Source organism: Bicyclus anynana, chromosome 8, assembly GCF_947172395.1.
Source record: "Bicyclus anynana chromosome 8, ilBicAnyn1.1, whole genome shotgun sequence".
Classification (NCBI taxonomy): domain Eukaryota; kingdom Metazoa; phylum Arthropoda; class Insecta; order Lepidoptera; family Nymphalidae; genus Bicyclus; species Bicyclus anynana.
Window position 1 is genome coordinate 7,524,234 of NC_069090.1, and position 20,110 is coordinate 7,544,343.

At 37.3% G+C, this 20,110-nt stretch overlaps 1 protein-coding gene across 1 annotated transcript in view; it reads right to left on the reverse strand.

Moving 5' to 3' along the window:
- Positions 1-17,325, reverse strand: part of LOC112047759 (fatty acid synthase) — a 30,284-nt gene extending 12,959 nt beyond the window's left edge. The window contains exons 1-20 of the mRNA XM_052883253.1: positions 17,155-17,325; positions 16,140-16,332; positions 15,552-15,672; positions 14,675-14,878; positions 12,879-12,995; positions 12,602-12,783; positions 11,758-11,900; positions 10,447-10,650; positions 9,552-9,738; positions 8,641-8,803; positions 7,971-8,140; positions 7,695-7,846; positions 6,625-6,957; positions 5,652-5,836; positions 4,792-4,911; positions 4,020-4,129; positions 2,496-2,686; positions 2,151-2,308; positions 1,226-1,483; positions 773-884 (exon numbers count right to left, since the gene is read on the reverse strand). Of these exons, the coding sequence (XP_052739213.1) occupies positions 773-884; positions 1,226-1,483; positions 2,151-2,308; positions 2,496-2,686; positions 4,020-4,129; positions 4,792-4,911; positions 5,652-5,836; positions 6,625-6,957; positions 7,695-7,846; positions 7,971-8,140; positions 8,641-8,803; positions 9,552-9,738; positions 10,447-10,650; positions 11,758-11,900; positions 12,602-12,783; positions 12,879-12,995; positions 14,675-14,878; positions 15,552-15,672; positions 16,140-16,332; positions 17,155-17,304 (3,453 nt within the window). The 5' untranslated portion in view covers positions 17,305-17,325. The remainder of the gene's footprint in view (positions 1-772; positions 885-1,225; positions 1,484-2,150; positions 2,309-2,495; positions 2,687-4,019; positions 4,130-4,791; positions 4,912-5,651; positions 5,837-6,624; positions 6,958-7,694; positions 7,847-7,970; positions 8,141-8,640; positions 8,804-9,551; positions 9,739-10,446; positions 10,651-11,757; positions 11,901-12,601; positions 12,784-12,878; positions 12,996-14,674; positions 14,879-15,551; positions 15,673-16,139; positions 16,333-17,154) is intronic.
- Positions 17,326-20,110: the final 2,785 nt, after the last annotated feature.

Here is a 20,110-nt window from a genome sequence, read left to right on the forward strand (position 1 = left end):
ATCAGATTAAGAAATGCCAGGTTTTCCTAATAACTTTGGTAACTATTTATATAATTACGGTAAGTATATTTTGGCAAGTAAATCGAATTTGGAAATTTAATAGATTTTCAAAAAATATTGATTTTTGTATTCATCAATAGTTATATAAAGTTATATAGCATAGTTACCATAAAGTTACCTAGAATAAAAAAAGAAAGTTTAAAAACCATATACCCTAACTATATAACTATTTAAACCGACCTCGTACGGCAAAAAGGTGTCTGAAAAGGAAGAAACGGGAAAATATTTCTGATAGAAATAGAATAATTCATAGGTACAAAAATTGCCAAGGTAAAGCCGTGATAATTATCTCAGTTTAATTTTTTTCGAGGTTAGAATCAGAGGTTCAAGTTCCGTCATACAAAATTTTGATAAAATGTATATAGCCTATAAGTATATCACCCGGGCCATTAGAACAGATCTTTTGACAGCCCCCCTAGCCAAGTGGCACGTCGATTCTCTTTCTACGATCGCTAACGCTTCGAAAACTAGACAGATGCACGGGAATGACATTTGCTATCGACAAGTCACGTCAAAATCTGTCATTCCCATACATTTTTCTAGTTTTCGACGCGTTAGCGATCGTAGAAAGAGAGTCGACGTGCCACTTGGATAAAGGGCTCACGCATAGGTACATAGACTGCCAAATTCATTACCCTTCTTTTTTGGCTTCGCCGTAGTCGGGTAATAATAATAGAAAAATACTATTAAAATTATATTTTAAGATACTCACATTGATAATATTATTTACAGTGGAGAAGTTAGACATTTCTAAACCAATCTGTTCTTTTTTAGTCGGCAGCATGTCGCGGAATTCAATGCTTTCAATGGTGACACCTCCACATCTAAACAATTAGTAGTTAATTAATAATCTGAGTAGTTTTAAAAGAAAAGTAAAAAGCAGAAGGTTTTCAATTCGACGCGTAGGTATGTTTTTTTTTTTCAAAGTTTGTTACCTTATAACATCGTCATTTATTAACCAATTTTGAAAATTTTCATTTTGTTTGAAAGAGTATGCTTTCAGATTGTTCCTATTTTATTTATATGAAAATCGGTTTAGTAGTGAGTTAAAATCGAAATAACTAAAATATCTCTTTGAAGTCAGTACCATTTTTATGTTAAAAAGATTATTTTATTTTAGCGTTAATGGTTGGATATTAGGAATAAAATAAAATTTCGAATATACCTGGTAGTATTCGTCACTTCACACACATTAGCGGATATGACATTGACACGATTGACCGATCGGGCAAGGTTTCTCGTATGATTTTTAACATCAATTTCAATTTGTCTTATAAAATTAGGCTGCGAAACACTTTCGTGAGGACATCTGAGTGCATTGAGTTGGATCATACCATCGATAAGAGTGACCCAATTATTTTGCCACACAAGATGAGCTTTAGAAAGTGACATGTTAGCATTATAAATACTTCGGAACTCGTCCCTAAAAAACAATTTACATATAATTTTACATTAAAAGTCAGAACTATAAATATATAACTATAGATTTTTTTTTTTTTTATTCTTTACAAGTTAGCCCTTGACTACAATCTCACCTGATGGTAAGTGATGATGCAGTCTAAGATGGAAACGGGCTAACTTGTTAGGAGGAGGATGAAAATCCACACTCCTTTCGGTTTCTACACGACATCATACCGGAACGCTAAATCGCTTGGCGGTACGTCTTTGCCGGTAGGGTGGTAACTAGCCACGGCCGAAGCCTCCCACCAGCCAGACCTGGACCAATTAAGAAAATCTCAATCTGACCAGCCGGGAATCGAACCCAGGACCTCCGTTTTGTAAATCCACCGCGCATACCACTGCGCCACGGAGGCCGTCAAAACCTATAGGTATAGTTATACCTATTAAGTTTTATTAATCACTAGCTGACGCTACGCGGTTTTACCCACGTGGTTCCCGTCCTCATAGGAATACGGGGATAATATATAGCCTTTAACCTTCCTCGATGAATGGGCTATCTAACACTGAAAGAATTTTTCAAATCGGAACAGTAGTTCCTGAGATTAACGCGCTCAAACAAACAACCAAACAAACTCTTCAGCTTTATAATATTATAGTACGAGTATATTATAATCATTTTGTAAACTTACATGTAGTTATAATCTCTAGCGCCTAATAATTCGTAAATATCTTCTGATTTTAGCTCCAAATCTTCTACTAGTTTCATATCATCTTTCATATCTATATTTTCTGTTATTTTTTGTACAATAAAACCAGTTGCAACTATAATATTGTTATTAATTAAAACCTAAAATAAAGTCAACATGTATTTTTGAAAATAAATAATTTCGTAATTTAATAGTTTTATAAAAATTATGGGTGAATCAGATACTATTTATGTTCATCTAGTTTCTAAATCAAATCCCACTGAATTACTTGCTAACCTTTATACGCCCCTAAATTTGCTTCTATCCAATTACTTATGAAAATATTACCTCGAAGTAGCCTTTTCCTCTTTGAATAGTTACATTAAGCTTTAAGTGGTCATTGTCTTTCAGCACAGGTTGCAAGTAAAGATGAACATCATGAAACTGGACCGAAAGTTGTTTTTTTGGAACTCCCAGCACCATAGCTAATGTATCCCAAACTGCTACTATTACAGCAGCACCAGGATACGAGTTTATTCCTAAAATTTGTACAATATTTACTTGAAGTCTTGAGAATATAATTATAAAAATTTTAATTATATCCGTGGTGTCATCTGGATCAAGGTAACAGCTGAAAATCAGCACTGTGATAGCATTTTCTTGGTTCATGCAGCAAAATGCTGAGCTGGTACCTTTTTCAAGATTGTGCCTGAAGAAACATGACAGTGTGGGTTTGATGCTTTTGCTACTTGAGTTTTGGTCTTGCCGTGCTCAGGTAGTTGAGGTATCGGACACTACAATAGCATCATCATCATCATCAGGCGCCCTCTTCAAACTGAAGTTTGGCGGTCAGATGTAGAAAACTTTTCCGATCACTTGACATAATTTTCAGCTGGCTGTAATTACTCTTGGTCCACTCCTTAATATCGTCCACCCATTTACGTCTCTGCCGTCCTTGTGCCCTTTTTCCGACTATCTTGCCTTCTAGGATCAACCTTGGAAACTCGTAGAGGGGCCCTCTTTGCAGATGTCCGAAAAATGCAACCTTCCGCCTCATTATACTACAATAGCGCTTATAGAAGCCAAGTGTCTGGCAAATGGGGATATCAGTTCTCCATATTATGCCAATAAATAATAAGGCCCATAGTCTGACTCTGGGCCTTATTAGAAGGCTCAAAGTCACTCAGCGGCCGATAAAGCGAGCTATGCTTGAAATTTCTCTGTGTGATCGAATCAGGAATGAGGATCTCTTCATTCCTAATTCGATTCGATTTCGATTCGATTAGATTCTCAGACGAACCAAAGTCACTGACACAGCTCAGCGAGTCACAAAGCTGAAGTGGCAATGGGCAGGCCACATAGTTCGTAGAGCCGATGGACGTTGGGGTTCCAAGGAGCTGGAATGGCGACCCCGCAGTGGAAAGCGCAGTGTTTGTCGACCCCCCACTAGGTGGACCAAGGATATCAAGCAGATTGCAGGAAGCCGCTGGATGCTGGCGGCTCGAGACCGTTGTGCTTGGAGGTCCATGCAAGAGGCCCATGTCCAGCAGTGGATGTCTATCGGCTGATGCCTGATAAGGTAAGGTAAGGATGCCGATAAAAATATATTTATACTTAGACGGTTGAGGGTCCTTCTCAAAACCTGCTACCTCCAAAATCCAACACGGTCCAAACTCCATAATTGGCTACCGCACTTACTTATGGTAGGAGCATAAGCTGTCAAACTTTCAGCTAATATAAAATGACGAAGGTTGTGTGTGTGTGTGTGTGTGTGTGTGTTTCATAATTTTAGAATGGGTGTGCGTGTGTGGCATAATTTTAGGATAAACGGTTCTTCTTTCTTTTTTTATAATTGGCAATATTGCTACTAACCTCTTACAATATGACCTTTTAGGTAACTATGTTTGTCGTCGTGACACGATAAAACGTGAATACATGAAGCGGCAGTTCTCTTTTTTTCAGATACATATGTTGGTAGACTCCTGAAATTATTTATTATTAAAATTATAATTATTGTTTCCGACTTGAATGCTGAAATATTCTTCACAAATATAGTTTGCATGTTGGCCGGTCATAATATATTTGTAACGTCAGGTTTAGGGTGAGGCCAAACGAACGTAACTTTGTGAGTTTTCTGCATTGACCTCTTATAATAAAAGGACGCACAATCATGTAGAAAATTTCACTTATTAAAAACTAGCCAATTTTGCTTTGACAGTTTTAGAGTTATCAGTAAAGAAAAATATACCAAAAGGCCAAAAGATTTGTGTTCCGACTTACACGTGAATTTCTGCGACCGAAATTACGCGACTGACAACCCGCAAAATTACGCTCGTTTGGCCTCATCCTTAATCGATGAAGGAGTGGACCCAACTACTAATTTTATAAATAGCTAGACTTCGCGCCACGAAAGAAGTCCCACGGCTAAAACCTGAATTAAAATTGACATCGTCTTACACAAATGACAATAAGACCATCATTACCAAATCACTTTGAGTGCTAAGACATTAGCGCCGCTTCTGGGGGACTTCTTTTATGAAAAGGCCTATACTAAAATAAATACTGCGCCATATTAGTATCTACGTTGCACATGTGCCAAGCCGAGGCGGGTCGCTAGTAAGTGATAAAGTTTTAGTCAACATACCATGTTTCTAAATGCGCCCACTCAATTAAATGAGACAACATTGGTGTTCCAGTCGACACTGGAAATTCAACTTTCGGGTACAGGGCTTGCACTTGTGGGTTGTATCCTTCTGTGAAGAGACTGTGAAACAAGAACGATATCATAATATTTTTTTTTAAAAAGAATATTTGCTATATTTTTTATAATATGACTAATATTCTCATACCCCTCTAAATAGTCGGGAAAGACTGTGCTAGGAGTGGGTACGACAATAGGCCAACGGGGTGAGGATTGAACCACCACCCCTCGGTGATGAATCCAACCGCTCTTACCGTTAAGCTATTGAGGCTTGTATTGTAATAAATAATAATAATTACTTCACAAGGTCCTACTAGTTCAAAATTATACCATTAAAGACTAAATTAAATCTTACTTGAATTGAATGGCTTACTTGAGTGGTGTCGTAGTTTAGCAGTGTTACTACAGATGAATCGTGATAGCGCAGTGGATATTACCTCTGCCTCCGATTCCGCAGGGTGTGGGTTCGAATCCGGGCCGGTGCATGCACCTCCAACTATTCAGTTTAGTATACCTAACAAGTGTCTAAAACGGTGATGGAAAACACACTTCACACATTCGGCCAGCGTGGTGGACCTAACCCCTTTCATTCTGAGAGGAGACTCGAGCTCAGCAGTGAGCCGAATATGGGGTGATAATGATGGTTACAGTCTACAGATGGCGCTTTTAAAACGGGGATATGTCATTTCGATTTTTTTTTTTTAACGCATTCACCATCTTAAAATCAAGCGTGCGTAAAGACATTAAAAAAAACACTAGGGTTTATTTTATGATAATTTGAATAAATAACAAAGAAAACTTACTCTCCCAGAGCTTTCAGCAAGAAAACTGCATTGTCGGGATGACCACGTCTAGTCAGAGGCACATGTTTGCAGGATCCAGGCAGAGAACGCTTGAGAATAGCCTGCAGAAGGCCATGAGGAGCAATTTCTACCACCACTGCATTTGATGGGATGAGCCTTGACGTCTCCTCAAAAAGTACTGCATTCTGCAATACATTTTCAGTATTTAATGTGTGTATATATGTATGTACAGATACATTTGTATTGCAGCTAACCGTCTATTCTGGCAACATCATGATTATTGTCTCTAAGATCCCGTATATAAATCGACCATCACCAGCCTGTCTACTAGATGAAATGTTTTTTCGTATATTTAAAATGTATATTAAATATATACTATCTACATGTTAACTTTTCACTCGTTTGTATGGACTGAACAAACTCAACAAGTCAAGTCACCCAAAATATGAAGCCGTTGCATATGCAAACGTTTGGTTGACTATATTTTTTTCCGTCAGAACTCTTGGGTAGGCAGGTAGAAACAGGTAAATCGATATTGATTAAAAGTAGGTCTGGTCAGGTTCATGAATTAAAGTTACGTTAAAATTTCATTGCGAACATTGTTAGGGTTGTCTGCGAAAAATCAGTCCTGGATTCCGAACATCATTATAGTCTGAAACTGAACCTGAACCTGGACTGAAATATTGTAGGCAATATATTTATTGATTTATTTAATTTGATATAAAATACTAGAAAGCGCAGTGTTGGTCGACCCCCCACCAGGTGGACTGACGACATCAAGCGAGTCGCAGGGATTTGCTGGATGCAGGCGGCTCGCTGTTGTGGCTCTAATCGGTTGACATCGTAATTTGTCGAGTCATTCGTCTATCTTTTATTGAATGTCTTTTTTAGAGATCCTCTGCAGATAAATGTTTTATCTATGCTCAAACAGAAACAACGTAACAATTAGAAATGTTAAAACATATTTACTCACAAGTAAGTTATTAGTGTGATATTCTGCTGATGAATATTTCGCAATGGGGTCATTCCATTTGTCTTGAGGCACTGACGTTGAAACCCAGCGGTCACTGCGAACTTTTGGGGACATGATCACTTCACTCAAATATTTTAGCAGTTCCGGTCCTGCTTGAGCGATGTATCTCGAATGATATGCAATATTCGAGCACGGCACTTCCCTGGCAAATATTCCGTTTGCCGTAAGTTGCGCCACAAACTCTTTCATAATATCGGCGGGACCAGAAATTGTGCAGGATTCGGGACCATTGTGGCAAGCTATTTGTATTTCAGGCGGAACCATTTTAGACATCTGTATGGAAATAATAATCAATTATAGAAAGTGAAATACAAATCAGTGGGTAATTGTATCTTGATGTGTGATTCAAAAAATGAGCTATCACATCAATTGGCAGTGATTTTCCGTTTCTGCGATCATATTACATATTATATGATGATGATATAATAACATGTATCATATCATCATCATATACCTAATATGTAATCATATATTGAATGAATGAATGAAATGAATGAAATATACTTTATTGTACACCAAAAATAATAATAACAGGCAAGAAATTAGCCTAAAAACTAATGTACAATTGGCGGCCTTATCGCTAATGAGCGATCTCTTCCAGACAACCAATCGAAAAAAAGAGAAAATAAATACAAGGAGTAATGCATAATGACGGGTGTACACATAAAAAGAAAAGTAGAAGATACATTACACTTAGATAATAATATATTAAATCATAATCAATATATATATATATTCTACCAAATCTGATCCTCAACACAAGCCCCCATGACGCTTTGGTAGAATATGCATGTAACTGCATGTTTAGAATCCGCTACTGTTAAAAATTAACGTTACTGAATAAATCACTGATATTTGATGTAGTGGCTCAATTTATTTTGCTTATTTAAAATCACTATCTACTGCCATTTTTTATTTTATTTTTTTTTTAAATAATAAATGGTAACCTAACCTAACCTAAAAACACGTTTTTACACATATTTAGCAAGGTATTTAAAGCAATTTTCTACCTGTTCGTAGCCAAGTCCAACAGCAGCCATGGATCCACGAATGAAGGGAGTCTGCACAGAGACCAGCCCGCGACAGTACGCAGACAGGATCATCTCCTCGGCTGTGAAGCAGCCGTCTGCGTACGCGCAACCCAGCTCACCCACACTGTGACCTGTGGATAAAACAAATGGATTGAGGCATATGGAGTAGGTATCTGCTGATTTTGGAAAACGTATAAAAATCCTGAGCATCCAGGTAATTTTAGTTATAGAAAAGAAAAGTAAAATTGTCATTACCGATAATTTTGTCCGGAATAATTTTTGAAGCCCGCAATACATCTGTGAGTCCAATTTGTATTGCAGCGATTCCGACGAAAGAATTCAGAATGTTGTCAAATATGGTCTTGTCTGGAGATGTAATTACATGCGCAATGTCCACTCCTTTAGGTTCCAAGACACGGTGACACCTGTTATTTTAGATGAAGGTGAAATAATAATAACAATAAAAATTAATTTATTTTAATTTATTTATTTTTATTCTTGATTAATCTCGTAAAGGAACTCATCATCATCAGCTTTTAACCGTCTGGACATAGGCCTTTCCTAGACCGCGCCACCATACACGATCCTCCGCTTTCCTCATCCAGCCACTTCCCACTACCTTCTTGATGTAATCGGACCATCTGGCTGGGCGTCCTACACTGCGCTTACTGGTACGAAGTCTCTACTCCAGAACACGTCGGCCATCTATTCTGCGACAGATATTTCCCGCCCACTGCCACTTCAGTTTGCTAATCCTTTGGGCTACGACGGTTAATTTCGTTCTCCTAAGGATTTCCTCATTCCGGATTATATCCTTCAGAGAGTCTCCTAACATAGCCCTCTTAATTAGCCCTAAATTTGTGGAATTCATACTCATCTATAATTAACCTGTTTTTTTCCAACAGTAGAATAGGTAATGGCTTACTTTTCAATAGCAGCAGCAAATATTGGAATTCTCATGAGGTGTTCTCCCATACCCGCCCACTGGGAGCCCATGCCGCTGTACACGAACCACAGCGGCCGCTTAGCGTCGTCATAATAGTTTGATTTTTCATGCAGACAAATGGTTTCGTTGTTTACATTTGTGTCTAGAAATCAAATTTGAAAATTAACCTCTCAAATCAGCTATTTAATTCTTTACATTACTGGTAAACAGAAGATTCCTGGTTTAGGTATATTCCAAAAACTAAATACGTTGACTAAAACCGAGAAAGGTTGCTTAGATGACTTGGACACGTAGAGGGGATCAATTAAAGGAGAATAACTAAACTCTAAAGGGATTAATTTGGTGAGTGTGAATGGATATGTTGGAAGGGGAAGGCCAAGGCAAACGTTCCTGGAACAAATTTAGGACATTCTCAGTAAATACCAGGGTACCTTAAACCGACGAACTTCTTAAAATATTGATTGTCATAAAGATGGAAAATGGAAGAAGCAAGAAAAACCTGCAAGGATCGTAGTAAATGGAACAACATGTTCCCGCCAATATCTACAGGAATGAGGCGTGATGGTGTTGTACGTAATAAATTATTATAATATATATAAACACGTAATACGAACATACAAATAGTAATACATATAACATGATGATTATAAAACATACAAATCTGAGATAGGACGTATAGACAGGACGGGAAATCATGTTACCATTCCGTTGGTGCCCCTTTCTTAAACATTTCGAAGTAGTACCAATAAAACTGTCAAAAGAATCGATATCTCGTTTATTACGAAGTGATGCTGGTGTCAGAATCAAAGAGTCAGTTAAATATACGCTAGACATTTCATTTCTGTGTAGGTATAACATTTGAATTTTACGAATTATTGCTAAAGTCTCACCAATAAGTACATATCCTCTTCCTAAATGACCTGATATTCTGTTCTTATGAATATTGTGCAGAAGCGCTATTTCTTCGGGATCAACAGGGCGAGATTTTAAATCCCGGAGTATTTTACTCACGGAAGATTCTTGTCTGCCAGATACAAGCACCAGGCGAGGAATATCTGTCTTGTAACGCCTAAGGTCCTAAAATATAATCAAAATTTTCTTTTTACTTGGTCAAAAATGTTGTCTGATTGATATGTAGTGGAATTAACTGTGGTTTTACTCGAGCTTCGCAGAACCTATTAGATTTGGGAAATCATATGACAGGAATAATAAATGCACTATTTCCGCTTTCAGCAATGGGGAAAAAACTACATATTTTGTAGACAATTTTTACTACTTCGTCAGATCGTCAAAAAATATATTTTTGTTATTCTGAAATTATTTCCTACAAAATAAAAAATATATATAATCATGCTTGTAGCTGTGTGGAAGTTTATAACGTTTGCTTATCGTCATGCTCATCTATTACTAGCGGACGCCTGAGTCTTCGTCCGCTCTTAGACTTCCTTAATCTGGCCCTCTCACAAGCCGTTTGTAGCGGATGTCTACTAATTATATACTTCCTCCCTGCAAAATTTCAATTGTGTACGTCAAGGGATTTGTGAGATTTCTTGATGAGTGACCTGTCACTCTTTGATACCTATATAGATGGATTTATCTTTAACCTTCTTACTCTTGTTTGACGTGCTGAAGTTGCCTTAAACAAAAATACTCTTCGAATGTTCAACAAAAACAATTACGTAGCCAAAATAGGTAGCTACATCCTCCCTTATGTTCATCTGCCGCGCTAAAAATCCTCTTTTCTCCCTTTATGATAATATATGTTTCTTCTTAAATAAATCTTACCTTAGCTTTATAATGACCATTTAAAAGGATATGTGCGTTAACTCCTGTCATGGATAGACTATTAACAGCAGTGTACGACCGTCCAAAACTCTGATGATCAGTTAGGATGCGCATACGACCATCTTGTAAAGCAGCTACATCGTTTCTTGGTGAGTCGCAATTCAAATTTCCAGCAATTTCTCCATAATAATATCCTAAAAGTACCTGTTGATTTAAAAAAAACAACTTTGAGAGTTAGCATGCATAGGTTGGTCATATTTATAAAATGCTGTTAGTTAATCTCGCTAAGACTCGACAACGTCTTCAAATTTTTGATTAACTTTTTCTGAAGTTTTGTATTCAATACAGAAATTAAAGAAAGTATGAAAAATCAGTCGAAAATCTAAACAATCGATATTGCTAAATATGCATTTGAATGTTCGTTTCATAATAGGTGGTACAAATTTCGCAGGGTTCACCATCATCATCATCATATCAGCCGATGGACGTCCACTGCAGGACATAGGCCTTTTGTAGGGACTTCCAAACATCACGATACTGAGCCAACTGCATCCAGCGAATCCCTGCGATTCGCTTGATGTCGTCAGTCCACCTGGTGGGGGGTCGGCCAACACTGCGCTTACTAGTGCGGGGTCGCCATTCCAGCACTTTGGGACCCCAACGTCCATCGGCTCTTCGCACTATGTGCCCCGCCCATTGCCACTTCAGCTTCGCAACTCGTTGAGCTATGTCGGTGACTTTGGTTCTTCTGCGGATCTCCTCATTTCTGATTCGATCACGCAGAGATACTCCTAACATAGCTCGTTCCATCGCCCGCTGTGTGACTCTGAGCCTTCTTATGAGGCCCATAGTTAGCGACCAAGTCTCGGAACCATAGGTCATCACTGGCAACACGCACTGTTCGAAGACTTTTGTCTTCAGGCACTGAGGAATTTCGGACGAAAAGATGTCGCGAAGTTTCCCGAATGCAGCCCAGCCGAGTTGGATTCGACGGTTCACCTCAAACAAATTTCGCAGGGTTAGCTATAGTAACATCAATATGCATTTTATAAATTTGAATTTTCTGTCTGTGATTTCAAGTGTTTATTTACACTAAATCAAAACGCAAACAAAGCTTTTTAAAAATGTTTGTCTGTCTGTCTTTCTGTGTCCGGACTAATCTTAGGAACGGCTGAACGTATTTAAATTTTTACAGAATATAGAGAAGGTTATTGAGCAATATATTTGCTACTCCATGGTTCATGGAATTTGTGAAAATCTGCATTTCACGCGGACGTTTATAAATAAATTGTAAAAGGTGATTTTGTGTACCTTCGTAATAGAAGATATTCCCGATGCAGCTTCACTGAAACCTATATTTGACATAACGCTGCCTACCAAAAGTGTACTCTTTCGGTTATCACAATAAACTTTTTGGATAGTTTCTAGTTCTGCTTTGTCCGCCTCCGGTGTAGCTTGAAAATAAAATTTATTGTACTCATATATTAAATACACTTAAAGATAAAATATATTATTACCTACTACAAAAATCTAAGCGGCATTTTTTTATATTTTAGTAAAGATTAAGTGTCTAATAAGAAACAAGAGATCTAAGAGAAAGAAACATACTTTTCCTGAGAAACACACTCAATAACGATTTTAGAATGGAAATTCTCATCTAAATACAAAATTTTCTTTAAATTATCTGACCCGTTCCCCACACAGGTAGGTGTGTGGGGTTAGATACGAAATATTTACTATTTGAAATCTATACTAATATTATAAAGCTGAAGAGTTTGTTTGTTTGTTTCCTTGAACGCGCTAATCTCAGGAATTACTGCATGGGCTAATCTCTCAATCATCTGTAACGATGTGGTGCAAGTGCGAGTTTTACCTCTATCTTTCTCATTCTGTAGTATTGTGTTAGACAGAGAGAGAGGTGAATTCGAAACTCGCACTAGCGAGTTATAAAAACATCGTTATAGAATAGCCTAGCTTTTTTTTTTTTTTTGCCTAGCTGGTCCGATTTGAATTTTTTTTCAGTGTTAGATAGCCCATTTATCGAGAAAGGCTAAAGGCTATATATTACATATTATCCCCGTATCCCCGAACGGGAACCACCCAGGAGAAACCGCGCGGCGTCAGCTAATATATTATATGCTTATTAGATAACTACCAGAACCACATGCTTCCACATATTCAATATCTTGTGGCGAGACATTTGCTTCTGTATAGAAAGTTTTCATAAAGTTCGCCATGCTATCAGGTTCCCTATAAAAACCATATTTTGGACCTTTTGTTTCGTCTTGCAGATTTGATGCAAATATACATTTCACATGTACAACTTCAGCGTAAATTCTGAAAGAAAAATTGTTCAAGTATAGGTACAGTGTTCTATATATTTTAAACTCTAATTAATTATTATTTCATACTATGATTTAGTTATACGTTACCTAAGAGCATCTTTAGCTTTTTGTAGGAATAGAACGTTGATAGCTTCGGAATAAGCACACCCAGCCGCTTCAGTGTCAAACGATTTAGTTTTACCGTCTGCACTCAACTTAATGGTTCTAAAATAAGTAAATATTTTTAAAATATCACCATCTAGCCTCAAAGTATTTTCATTGATGGGATCTAAGATAGTTGTTAAGACCATCAAGCAGCGGAAGATATCGTACCTAGGGCATATTTTGCGACATGAAAGATACCGTTTGCTTCAAACCATCATGATTGGCAAGATTGCAGGCAAAAGAGGTGTAGGAAGAAGAAAGAAGTCCTGGCTACGAAATATAAGGGAGTGGACTGGCATAAAAACAGTCGTAGAACTTTTCCGCCTAGCCATGGACAAGGAAAAGTTTAGAAAGCCGCCGACCTTCAGTAATGGGGAGGCACTCTAAGAAGAAGATCATCATGTAGAGTATGTTGTACTATTTACGCGACACCCTATATATAAACCGCACAGACACTGGAGAAATGTGTTGAAAGCTCATCCCACAAATATTTTTCAGTTGTGAGAAATAGAACCCACGACCCCTTGGATGGAAAAGACGTGGGTCACTACCCACTGCACTAATCGACCGTCATACACTTACGCTTACTTTAGGGCTTCTTGCTAGATTGAGCGATATTGTTTTAAAAAAATAAGTTTGTTTAAGGTTTCACCACTAAATACACTCTATAGGTACTTAGTTGATTTTTTTTCGTCAAAGTTAACTATAATCTGAAGAACTGAACAGAAGAAGACTAGAAAATGAAAGTATTTTTTCCTTTTTCTACCCTTAAAGTTTGACATTTAAACAGATTTCAAAGGGTTGTTCAGAAGCTAAGTGCGACTGACTGGCAACTAGGAATGGGGACATGATACTCAAATGCCGAGGAAAAAAGAAATTTATTTTTCGAGACTGCTAAAGATAGTTCGCTAAAAGAACTTGTTGACTGTATGCACTTTATCTATTCTATGTTTTTTTTTTTATAAATAAAAGTAGAGTGTTAGATTCACCTATTTTTAGTAAATTAAATGGCATTTGCTGGAGTTTTTTTACAATTGCAAAAGTCGTTAAATACCTAATGGTTATTTAATTTAATGACCTCTGCCTTCCTGTCTGTTTGAATCCTGTCCTAGGCAAGTACCTCCAACTTTTCAGTTATGTGCATTTTAAGAAATTAAATATCACGCGTCTCAAACATCGTTAGGAATCTTTGAGAATTTTCTTAATTCTCTAGGTACATATGTGAAGTCTGCCAATCCGCATTTGACTAGCGTGGCCTAACCCCTTATTCTGAGAGCAGACTCGTGCGTGAGTCGATTAATTGTCGTTAATGATGATGATGATGATGAAAATATAAGACCTATCTACATTATATATTTCGTTGCTTGTAATATAGCTAAAGACACCAAACCATAAGGAAAAGAACACAACTGACGGATATAATAAAAAGGATCCGATCCTTAATGTGGAAATCTGTAGATTGCAGAACGATAGATGGACCAAAAAGGTGACGGAATGGGTACCAAGGGGCGAAAAAAAAGAGGACGTCAGAAAAGGAGATGGAGCGACGTCTTCTCACAAACGAGTGGCACGACCTGGATGCGTACAGCCCGAAACAGATTTGGGGGAGGCCTACACCGTATTGGCGACTTGTATTTAGTGTAATTATTTCTTTTTAATTAATGTTACAATGTAAGTTAAAATTGTAAAACGGTACTAGAATAAAGACTTTTTATAATATAGCTAAATAAATTTTGTACCTTCCATACAGGGCAGTAGTTTGGGGATGCAAACAAAGATTACACCCTCCTACAATAGCAGCTTCACACTCGCCAGATTTGATGGCCTGGTAAGCTTGATTCAAGGCTTCAGTGGAACTGCAGCTGCCTTCGTCAAAGCTCATAGAAGGACCCTTGGCGTTTAACCAATAAGATATGCGGTTTGCAAACATTGTCTTACTGCATCTGTCAATGTAAGATTAATATTTCCTTTTATTTTTGCTGAAGTAGTGTAACTATATATTAAACTAGCGTGGATATCAATGTAAACTTTCAAGCCCTATTTTACCAGTTTAGGGAATGAATTTTAAAAATTTTTGAATTACATTATATTTCGTGTTTTTTTTTTGATTTATGAACAATTTTTTAAAACTGTAACTCTAAAAATGAAGGTCTTTCTATACAAACTTTTAACCCTTATTTCACCCTCTTCTCATGTTACTTTCGCAATAAAAAGTATCCTATAACCTTCTCCGTATTATGGTCTTAAGCTGCGCCAAGTTTCATTTGAATTCATTCAGTAGTTTCTGCGTGATGCCCGAATAACAAAAAAACGCAGACAGACAGACAGACAAAAAATCGAAAACAAATATTTTTAGCTTCAGTACCGATTATATAATGTTTCAACAAAAATTTCCAAAACATCTTCAATGTACAAAATGTACAGAATTCGTATTATAAGTAAAGATTCTAGATTGCCATCGTGCCATACTAACGTTTGTTGTTACAAATGGTATAAGTAAAATCTCAAATTGCAGATAAATGTATAGAATTCGACCAGTTATACATGTTCATATAAATGTATATAAATGTATAGAATTCGACCATGTATAGATTACATGAAAACTTTTGTACATACCCTGCAACACCAGAACCTGTCTTAGTAGTTGTAGAATAAAACCAAGCCTTTTCACTTTCAGAAAAACAAGTTCCAATGTAGACACCGACTTTTTTTCCAGAAAGTTCTTCTGGGGATAAACCTGTGCAGAGAGGAAATTATTTTTATAATATCTTTCCATAGATATGCAAAATGATTTAGGCTTATTAGCCCCGGTTATAAAAACGACGGGTTGTTTTAAGTTTGACGAGTCTGTTTATGGGTGTCAATCTGTGTCACTCGCTAACGAACAGACGAATCAAGGTTGAACCGATTTGAATAGTTTTTTTTTTAAATGAAAGTTGAATGAGTCAGGATTGTTCCTAACTTATATACCTAGTTTGTGATTGATGAAAATCGGTCCAGGATGCCTGTCACCACAAAATGGCGAATTAATTTTTTATCCCCACAATATGGGTATCAAATTAAAATTTCGTTTGAATTTGATACCCATATTGTGCGCTTATCTAGTAGTAGTACTAGTAGTGCTATATACTATAACAAACTTCAAATTGGGCTGTGATTGGAGATTATTTTTTTAATTATTTAACAGGTTAACATTAATCTCACCGGCGTCATAAATAGCTTGATATGACTGTTCTAATATCTTGCGTGCCATTGCGTCCATAGTGTTGCCCAAACGGAAGTGTACTTTGAAAAATTGAGCGTCGAATAGTTTCAGCCCTGGCACTTTGCCGGTGTAGTGCACTACGTCGGGATGGTCAAAGTTCCACCGGAGGTTTTCGTTGTTGATTGGATTGATCTAAGGACAAATATTTGACAGTTATCTAAAATTTGTAGGTACCAGAGGCGATGGCTCCTCACGAGCCGATTCCTATCAGATTGTTAGGAACCATGCGTTCGACTAAACTTTACTTTCATATATGAATGTAAAATATCTCATCTATACTAATATTATAAAGAGTTTGTTTGTTTGCTACGCGCTAATCTCAGGAACTACTAATCCGATTTGAAAAACTCTCAGTGTTAGATAGCTCATTAGCATGAGGAAGGCAGATAGTATCTCATATGTTTCCTCTTTAGTTTTCTGCGATAAATACTAGGTAGTCTATGTTTTTCCATATTATAATCTAACTCTGTGTTAACTTTCATGAAAATATGTCGAGTAGTTTTCGCTTATCCTAAGACTCCCGCATACTCAATTTCACGAAAATCGTTGTAGCAGTTTCCGAGATTCAGATTATATGCTCCGTGGTTTCACGTGCGTATTTTTCGTTACAATGGAAAGACATTAATAAAATATACTTGGCTTTTATTACTTGTTCATAATGTAGCTTTGTATTAGTGAAAGAGTTTATAAAATCGGTTTAGTGGTTTAGGCGTAAAAGTATATCAATCAAAAAACTTATAACCATACTTAATATTATAAAGTTGAAGAGTTTGTTTGTTTGTTTGCGCGTTTAAACGCGCTAATCTCAGGAACTACTGGTCCGATTTGAAAAATTCTTTTCGCGGGAGCGGGGACCACGCGGGTAAAACCGCGCGGCGTCAGCTAGTTCGAATATATACGGAATACCTATGTATGAGTTAGGAATAAGGATTAATGCCTATGTAACATACATACCTTATTATACAGAATGTCTGACAAGTCCTTCACGTTGTGAGACTCTGGGTAGAGTCCCGACATGCCAGATATGATGATCTTCTCTCCACTCATGTCGTCCACTGCGCTTCTGCCGTCACATGTGACGGATGTATTGGGTGTCGGCACCATATCTTCTAGAACAAAACTTAATACAAGTTTCACTAGTACCTTCCTAGTTTGTATTATTTCTCCACTCTTGATTGCACATTTTATCTCTTGTCGATTCTTATCCTACCTGATGTAAAGTTCTTTATAAGCCCTACACTACACTTTAGGTTTAGACTTTAGATAAAGGAGAAAATATATATACCTACCTCACGATGTTTTCCTTCACCGTTTGGGACGCGTGATATTTAATTTCTTAAAATGCACACAATTGAAAACTTGGAGTCGCATGTCCCAGACCGGATTCGAACCTACGCACTCCGGAATCGGAGGCAGAGGTCATATCCACTGGGCTATCACAGCTCGTTTTGTTTGTACCTAAACATAAAAATAATGAAACTATAAAATAATCTTACCTGTCAATTAAACTTTGCCCAACTAAATTGGTGTGCTTTGAAAATTGACATTCGCACAGGTATGCAGAACAGTTTGCTTTATATATAAACTCTGTATAATATAATCAAATTTATTTGTTCAAACTAATTAACACCCGTGACTTCGTACGTTTGACATTTGTTTTTTATTCGCCATGAAAAGTTTCATTGCGTCTGTTTTTTATTCTTTACAAGTTAGCACTTGACTACATTCCTACCTAATGGTAAGTGATGTTGCAATCTAAGATGGAAGCGGACTAACTTGTTAGGAGGATGATAATCCACACCCTTTCGGTTTCTACAGACATCGTATCGGAACACCACCTCGCACAATAATTGTGCACTAAAATATCTCCTGCGTTTATGGTTATTCTCAAAATGAGATTGACCGCCGTGGTCGAAAAATTCGGTCGGAAGCATTATCACTACGTCATCATCATCAGCCGATAGACGTCCACTGCTGGATATAGGCCTCTTGCATTGACTTCCAAGCAGAGCAATCTCGAGCCGCCAGCATCCAGCGGCTCCCTGCAAACCGTTTGATATCCTCCTCCTAGTGGGGGGCCGACCAACACTGCGCTTTCCGTATACTATTCATTACGTAATTTCGTAGAATTTTCATTATAAGCCTATTTTCACGAAACTATAGGTACCTACTTGAGATTTTTTTGAAAAATAGCTCATTTCACATCCAGTGCTTAGTTTGCGTTTGTACTTACTTTTCTTCCGGAATTCCTCAGTGCCTGAAGACAAAAGTCTTCGAACAGTGCGTGTTGCCAGTGATGACCTATGGTTCCAAGACTTGGTCGCTAACTATGGGCCTCATAAGAAGGCTTAGAGTCACACAGCGGGCGATGGAACGAGCTATGTTAGGAGTATCTCTGCGTGATCGAATCAGAAATGAGGAAATCCGCAGAAGAACCAAAGTCACCGACATAGCTCAACGAGTTGCGAAGCTGAAGTGGCAATGGGCGGGGCACATAGTTCGAAGAGCCGATGGACGTTGGGGTCCCAAAGTGCTGGAATGGCGACTCCGCACTAGTAGGCGCAGTGTAGGCCGACCCCCCACCAGGTGGACTGACGACATCAAGCGAGTCGCAGGGATTCGCTGGATGCAGGTGGCTCAGTATCGTGATGTTTGGAAGTCCCTACAAAAGGCCTATGTCCTGCAGTGGTTACTTAGTTTGCGAACCTAGGGCCAGCGTGAACAAATTAACGAGATAAGCAGTGTGAGTAGACAAACATCCGAAACTAAAAAACAGTTAGTATTATTTACAATGGACAAACACTCGGTTTTTATACATTTCTATTAATGTGTAATAGATACAGTTAAATTATTTAACATTCGTCTAATATACGTAAATTAGTGATGTCATAAAGGTATTTAAAAAACTGATTTTGTTGAAATTTGCACATTCTGTATACCTACTTAATACCTACACTGTTTTGTTGGTCGACGTTATTATCGACAGAACCGATTCATGCGTCACTCACCCCCTTTCATTAATATTTTCGCATGTTTTATCTATATCTATACTTATCTATACTAATATATAAAGCTGAAGAGTTTCGTTTGTTTGATTGAACGCGCTAATCTCAGAAACTACCTACTGTTCCAATTTGAAAAATTCTTTCAATGTTAGATAGGCTATATATTATCCCCGTTTTCCTACAGGGACGGGAACCACGCGGCTAAAATATAATAGATAAATCTGTAAAGAGGTCAATTATGCACATGAAATACCTATTTCTAAAATACCTAACTATCAGGGGGTGATTATTTAAGTGATTGATGCCAAAAATGCAATCAGTAAATTTTTTGTCTGTCTATATGTTCGTTATAGAAACAAAAACTACTCGACCGATTTTAACGAAAATTGGTACAATTATTTTTCATACTCCTGGGCAGGTTATAGCATACCTTTTATCACGCTACGATCAATAGGAGCAGAGCAGTGAAGAGAAATGTTGGGAAATCGGGAGAAGTTACTCCATTTTTACAGCGATACTACTGTAAGGACTGGATTAACCCATTCTTGACCACTGTGCCAATTTGGGTACACTTAGTTAATGAGGGTATGTAGACAACATATTGAAGTTGGACAATATATTTTTATCTTAATGAGTAGTCAAAAGTATTTTGAATAAATACAAAATTGATCTATTTCATGTAAGTGCAGTGTTTTTGCATAAAACTCGATAAAAAATTGTTATCTAACGACTCGTGGAGGTAAGTACCTGTTTGTTATTTTTATTATTATATGCATTGTAAATTTCCATGTGAATAGTTATATTTCCATTTAAATAATAAATAACCAAGTGTATAAACAGATTTTCAATTCCTAAAACGATATACATAAGGTGTTATTACATGTAAAATATTGGTGTGCCAATTT